Genomic DNA, 6,952 nt, shown 5'->3' on the forward strand with positions numbered 1-6,952 from the left:
GACTGCCTACCCTGTTCATATCCATACACATCTACATATAGACTGCCTACCCTGTTCATATCCATACACATCTACATATGGACTGCCTACCCTGTTCACATCCATACACATCTACATATGGACTGCCTACCCTGTTCATATCCATACACATCTACATATGGACTGCCTACCCTGTTCATATCCATACACATCTACATATGGACTGCCTACCCTGTTTCTGGAGCTAGTAACTTATTATTGCAGACTTTTTAGTAACCAAGAGTTCTTATGGTCAAATCAAAACTCAGTGGTGATTCTATTTGTTCCCCTTTATGACAGCTTCTGCCCATCAATGCACGCTTTTTCAATCTAACAAGCTAGACAAGGCCACGATCCAAAGTAGAACATGTTTTATTAACAGCAGACCCATGCAGGGTGGAGCACAGGACTTTTATGCAAGGAAGAGGAGAATACCATACTTCAACAATGGACAGGCCCACATAAAAATAAAAAGAGGCCTGCTCAGGACCAAAAGGTATGCCATTCCGCAGTGAACTCTAATTTGAGTTTGGTGTCATGCTAGGGCTCTGGCCAAAGTAAATTACTGTGGTTCCTGATGTCCTCAAAGGAGGGCAAAGAGGACACTATAAATCAGTGCAGGGAATACTGTGCACAAAGGGGTGAAACGTGGAGGGCAGAAATGGCAGTCTAGTATCATCTCTTGAAGCTTCAAATCCACACTTTCCAAGTATCAACTCCACTCCTTTATATATACTTCATATATGCTTCGTATATACTTATGTGTGTATGTACATATATGCATATGTATATACATATAAATATATATATATATATATATATATATATATATATATATACACACACACATACTTTATATATACTTCAAACATACTCTAAGGAAACTTCTGCCCAGGAGCACAAATCCTGAGCAAATACATACATATATACATACATACACACACAAACACACAAAACTGCCCATGTTAACAGGGAACAACCCAAATATTTATCAGAGTCAAATATAAGTTCATATAACCAAATACTATCCATTAGAGAAAATACTAAAAGCTAGAGCTACTAGACAACACTGATGATTTGCATAAGCCTGAGTTAAAAGTGACAGGCTGGGCTGGTGAGATGGCTCAGTGGGTAAGAGCACCCGACTGCTCCTCCAAAGGTCCAGAGTTCAAATCCCAGCAACCACATGGTGGCTCACAACCATCCGCAACAAGACCTGGCGCCCTCTTCTGGAGTGTCTGAAGACAGCTACAGTGTACTTACATATAATAAATAAATAAATCTTTAAAAAAAAAAAAAAGTGACAGGCTACATACAATATAAGAACATTTCTACAAGCTCCAAAAAAACATTGAAGCCAAGAGTAGTGGTGCACACCTTTAATACCAGCACTGGGAAGGCAGGAGGCAGGCAGATCTCTGTGAGTTCCAGGCTTGTCAAGGCAAGTAAGATCCTGTCTCAAAAACAAACAAACAAACAAACAAAAATAAAAAACACACAAAACTAAAAACTATATTGTTTACAGACTTATATGTAGTACTGTAACGGGTGGGGCATAATTCAGAAGTGTGTAGGGGGAGCCAGAATGTGGTTCAGCAAGGAACCTGGAGAGTTTGACAGGTGGGGTAATGCTCTATATTTTTCAATAAATGACATTAGAAAGATGTGCTTGTGTCATCATTTTTCATGCCCTATATATTGGTGCAATGTTGTGGTGTGATGCTGTTCAAAATAAAGGGAGAGAAAGAAACACCAGTAGAGTTGAGTTGAGGGTGGAACCCCACGGGGCACCCAATCTCTGGCTTATAGGCACATCCATCTGCCCTGCTGGACTCACAGGGTAAGAAAGAACAGAACCTGAGAATCAACTCGGTTTAGAAGCACAAAATGAACACCTCCAGGCACGTCTTTGTGCTTACTGGGCAAAACCAACCCTGCAGGCTGTCTTATCACAGGGTCAACTCCAACACACTGTCCCCAAAGAATTATATAGAACAACTGCTTTGCCATAGAGAAACAAGCATATTTTTTTTGATGCAAGTTTTCAGATAGTTCCAATGGATAGAAAAATTGATTGAATTTAGGAACAAGGGCAGTCATTTTACAGAGCTCGTAGGAACCTGGAGACTCTGTGACCAGTATCTAGGGGAGGAGGAAATGAAAACTTGCATTTAAGAACACATTCAACTGATGTCCCAAACTAAGAGCACAGAGTACCCAGAGAATGTGTGTGGCATGAAGCACATATGAATATATGTACTGAACCCCCAAGTGTTAACCAGCTTTACCTGCAACAGGTGACAACTTAATTTGGCACATGCTAAGTACATTGGGAAAGAATTATATCAAAGCCATCTTTACCACATCTGTGTAACATTAACATATGTACAGCCCACGGGCGCCAGTGAGGCAGGAAGAAGAGTGACTTACTGACCGTAAGGAAGGCCAGATTCGGTCAGACCCAGCCAAGGAAGGCCACTGGGCTGGGTCCCCGAGGCCACCATTGCTCGCTCCAGGAGGACAGGAGGGTGGTCCAAGCCAAGGCGGAAGGTGGGACTGCTGGAGAGGGCAGGCCCACACAACAGTCTTGGAAGGCCCAGGCGAAGGCAGCCCCCACCCCCCCAAAGCCAAGACGAGCTGGGAGTGGAGGACGTCCCCTCCACTCGCCCCGGAGAGATGGGGAGGCGGGGCCTGTCACAGAGCCAGCCTGGCGGTCCCCTAGGCCAACACCTTTTCCCAGCCGCCCGTTGCTCACCTGGGCACGCAGCTGGATGAGCTCCGGTCCACCTCCCAGGTAGCATACAAATTCATCTGCACTGGGGCGGGGGTGCGGCCTGGTCCTGGACCGCCCGGAGGCGCAGAGCCCGAGGCCACCGCGACGGCCATGGAGGTGGAGGTGGAGGAGGACGAGGAGGAGGCGGCCGCAGCCGAGGTGGACGAGGAGGACGAGGTGGCCTGGGCCAGCTTGGGGGGCGTCGGCTGTTGAGGCTGCGGCGGCTGCTGCGGCGGCTGCTGCTGCGGGGACTGGGCGACCCCAGAGCCCCGCTGACTGCTGCCGCCCCCGGAGCCTCCGGGACCACCGCCCGCCCCTCCGCGTTCCGCCATGGCCTGGCCAGGGGAGGAAGGGGCGCGGGGCTTACGCAGACTGAGGGCACGCGAGCGACTCTCAGGCTTCCCCCCGCGGCGGCAGCGGCTCAGCGCGTCTCCTCAGAACGCCCGGCGGAGCGCGAGCCACCAGCGAATCTGCACGCACGCGCGGGCTTTCGCTGCGCGCGGTCCTCGCGCTCGCCCGCCGCCGCCTGTTGCGGCCCGCGAGGCCCAGACACTGGGTGGGCGTGTCCGAAAGGGGCGGGGAGCCGCGGCCCCACCCAGACCGGCGCCGAGGGGCGGGGCCAGGCTCGCGCTCGGCCCCGCGGCCCCCGGGAAGGGGCTACAGCCCGCGCGCTCTCGCGGCGCGGCCCTGGAGTCCCTAGCAGGCCTCTGGCGTGCAGGCTCCGCGCCCCTCCTCCCTCCGCCCTCCTCGGGCGGCCGCTACCCCGCCAGCGGAAACCCGGGTTTTCCGGGGCGCGGTCCCGGACCGGAGAAGCCTGTACGAGAGCGCGCTCAGCCCCTGGGATCTGCAGTACACGTAGTTCTGGTCACGCGTTGCATGGAAATCGGATAGCCCGCTGTGGCGACCCCTTCTGTGGGTATTCCGCCCACTTCTGCAAAAGGAGCAGTAGGTAGAGATCCAGGGGCCGGCCACCACCTAAGGAGCTTAAGTTCCAGCTTGATTGTGGGCAGGAGCCAGTTGAGCTAAGGTTGTCCAGGTCCAACAGCCTTTCTCGGTACAGCGCCCCCGACACAGCCTTCTTTACAAAGTCCCAGAGTGCCTCGGTGCTTTCTCAATTTCTAGAATTCTATTTCTCTCCAGGCCTGATCAGCTGCCATCCCCACACACCCCCACCCTACCTAGAGCTCTTGCACTCTCCTACACCCACACCTTCTCTCTCCCCGGTACTTGAGCAAATGTTATGGAATCCTGTGCTCCAACCTAGTCTAGTTTTTCAAAAAACTTCTCAGAACTCAGGGACGAAGACAAAACAAGCCCTTCAAACCCACCCACCCACAAACACACACACACACTAGCAAATCCAAATAGTTAGCCAGTACTCTGGTACAATTGAGATTTTATTTAGAGACAGATGTTCTCCAATAGGTAAGAAATTGGCCTTTCTGCCACAAGGTCAATGAGGAAGGCCCGACCTGGCCTACTTCCCTAGCCTACAGTTACTTCCCAGCCTAGCCAGGGTGCTAAGCTGGCTATTTTTATTCCCCACGGACAAAGCAGTAAGGTCAGACCAGACCTAAAGGTTCCTTCCGCAGAGCCTTCACACACAGGAGGGGTAGGGATAGTGAATTACCCACAAGTTCAGTTCAGAACTACAGTCCCATAGTCCTATGGGCCATCTGTGATTACGGGCAAGAGTAGATGCTTTTGCAGAAGCTAAAAGAGAGAGAGGTTCAAGAGTGTCTGTATTCATCCTTCCTTGGGAAACAGCTTTATTTACAAAACAAGTCTAAAATAAGAACAGGAAGCAACAAGCCTAGGGAGTCCAGATCTAGCTTTAGGGACCCACAGAGAAAGCCCAGACATAAAAAGAGCCTAAAGGAAGGCCAGCTATGCGAGCAGGACCTAAAATTTGAACTCCTTGTATTTCTTGCTGCCCCCACGGCTGTCCTGGGGCTGAGCTTTCCGTTTCTTCTGCTGTAGGAGAGAGAGAGAGAGAGAGAAGTCACGATAGGTTAAACGACCCCAGACAGGAGGCCGCCTGACACAGACATAAAAATTAAGGTAAAGAAAGCACTGAAACCGCGTTCTTCTCTTCTCCCTCAGAGCTAAATGACTTTCTTCCTCTTCCCGAACTCAAGAGACTGCAACCAATGGAGGATCTCGAAGATCTCAGGCACCGAGTCCACCTGCCTCTCCCTCCACCAGAAAGGACAGTCCTCCTCCGAGGCCCCCAGGTTGCTCCCACCTTCTGCTTAGCAGCATGCTCAGCCACCATGTCGCTGAAGTCTTCCTTCTCTACTTGTGCCTGCTGCTCCCGAACGTGCTCCTCGTACTTCTGCGTCATGGCCATGGGGTCCAACTCCAACTCCTCNGGTGCCAGCGCTACTTCCACACCTTGCAATTCAGGGGCTGGGCCCTTCCGGCTCATAACCTGAAAAATTCAGAACCTTATTATCTCCAAAGACTCTCAGAAACACGGGCTCCACCTCAGTTACAAAACAATGTTCTCCAAATGCTTACCGTGGACATGTCATAAATGTGGGTGGATCCCATCATGGCTCCCCCAACAGTGGCTGTTCTCTTCTCTGGCAATACAGTGAACAACTGAGGTGTCTCACTTCTGCAAAGGACAAGAAAATAAAACCCAATAAGGGACAAAAGGGTCTCCTGAGTCAAAAGAAACATAAGTGACACTTGAATTCTAAGAGACTCCCAAGATAACTATGGCTGAAGGTTCTGCCACTGAAGGAGACCCATAAGAAATGCTGGGTGAGGGATGTGGAGTGGGGTCAGTGCTGGCCCCAGAGGACACAATCTGTAAGGGGCACAGAGACTAAGCTAAGGGATCCTTTAAACCAAGACTCATAAGGAAACGTCAGTGGACAAAGAGGCTAAAGTTTCACAGAAAGCTTTCCTACAGAGAAGCTGTCAAAAGAGCAGGTGAGGGCCAGCAAAATAGCACAGACAATAGAAAATCCTTGCTACACAAACCCGACTGAGTCCCATCCCTGGAACTCACATAAAGGAGAAAAGAGAAAACCAATTCCATACACAGGCAGGCGCAGGCACACGCCCACACACGCCCACGCGCGTGCGCACACACACGCCCACACACACACATCAAGTATGCACACACAGTAACAGCGGTCTGGTGCTGTACACCTTTAATACCAGCACTTCAGAGGCTGGCAGGCGGATATCTGTGAGTGTGAGTAAGAGACTAGCCTGGGCTACATACTGAATTCCAGAACAGGCAGATCTATATAAGAAGATGATCTCAAAAAACCAAATAGTAGAGGTGTTTCACACCATTAATCCCAACACTTTGTATGTAGACAGACAGAGGCAGGAGAATCTGAGTTCGAGGCCAGCCTGGTCTACAGAGTGAGTTCCAGGACAGCCAGGGTTACACAGAGAAACCCTGTCTCAAGAATCAAATCAAAAACAAAGTTACCTCTTCTATGGGAAGAGTTAGAGAGCACATGATCTAGAGTGGCAGTAATGAGCTTGCCATTTGACCTTGACTATGCTAGTCTATGCATAATTCAAACCAGTGGCTGAAGGCCCTTTGTCTTTGGAAGCGCTGGAACATTAGAACTTCAGGCACTACCGCTGAGAATGTCTATTTTATTCACTTATTTTTACTCTTTGGTTTTGATTCTGATTCCCTAATTTGGGGCAGCATTGCTTTAGAGCCCTTGTCTTTAAAGTTTACCAAAAAATTTAAAAATAAAATATAAAATAAAATAAAATGAACCTTACAATGGTACTGAATTTCCAGGCCACAGACCAGAGGATACCCATACAGAGCTGAGAGGATTCTGTGAATTGAGAATGAGGGTCAATGCTTTCAGAGACTGCAGGACACAGAGAGAGCTCAGGAGCTCCTCCTTCAAGCACTGGGGGAGAAGAGTGAGGAAGCCTGCATGTGAGACTTCCCAACACCAAGCAGTTCCGGGAAGGATGGGCAATGACAGCACCCAATGTTCAGCCAAGTCCCACGAATCAAATGGAAAGCCCTCCAAATTCACAGGGCTTGGGGTGAGAACACAGAATCTCCTGAGCACTGCCCCCTAGTAAGGAGGACTATTTCAGTCCTAAGAAAACCAAAAAACCAAATTTCAGAATATCAAACTGTTTCTTTCTTTTTTTTTTTTTTTT

General features: G+C 49.5%; 2 protein-coding genes across 3 annotated transcripts in view; both read right to left on the bottom strand.

Annotated features, from left to right (window-relative positions):
• Nucleotides 1-3,349, bottom strand: part of Pacs1 (phosphofurin acidic cluster sorting protein 1) — a 126,994-nt gene extending 123,645 nt beyond the window's left edge. Inside the window, exon 1 of the mRNA XM_021151452.2 lies at nt 2,774-3,349. Within this exon, the coding sequence (XP_021007111.1) occupies nt 2,774-3,123 (350 nt within the window). The 5' untranslated portion in view covers nt 3,124-3,349. The remainder of the gene's footprint in view (nt 1-2,773) is intronic.
• Nucleotides 3,350-4,150: 801 nt separating this feature from the next.
• Nucleotides 4,151-6,952, bottom strand: part of Sf3b2 (splicing factor 3b subunit 2) — a 20,922-nt gene continuing 18,120 nt past the window's right edge. For both annotated transcript variants that reach the window (XM_029472726.1, XM_021151745.2), the window contains exons 19-21: nt 5,312-5,411; nt 5,037-5,222; nt 4,151-4,765 (exon numbers count right to left, since the gene is read on the bottom strand). In XM_029472726.1, coding sequence (XP_029328586.1) covers nt 4,694-4,765; nt 5,037-5,222; nt 5,312-5,411 — 358 coding nt within the window. In that variant the 3' untranslated portion in view covers nt 4,151-4,693. The remainder of the gene's footprint in view (nt 4,766-5,036; nt 5,223-5,311; nt 5,412-6,952) is intronic.

The sequence above is a fragment of the Mus caroli genome, chromosome 19, assembly GCF_900094665.2.
Source record: "Mus caroli chromosome 19, CAROLI_EIJ_v1.1, whole genome shotgun sequence".
Classification (NCBI taxonomy): domain Eukaryota; kingdom Metazoa; phylum Chordata; class Mammalia; order Rodentia; family Muridae; genus Mus; species Mus caroli.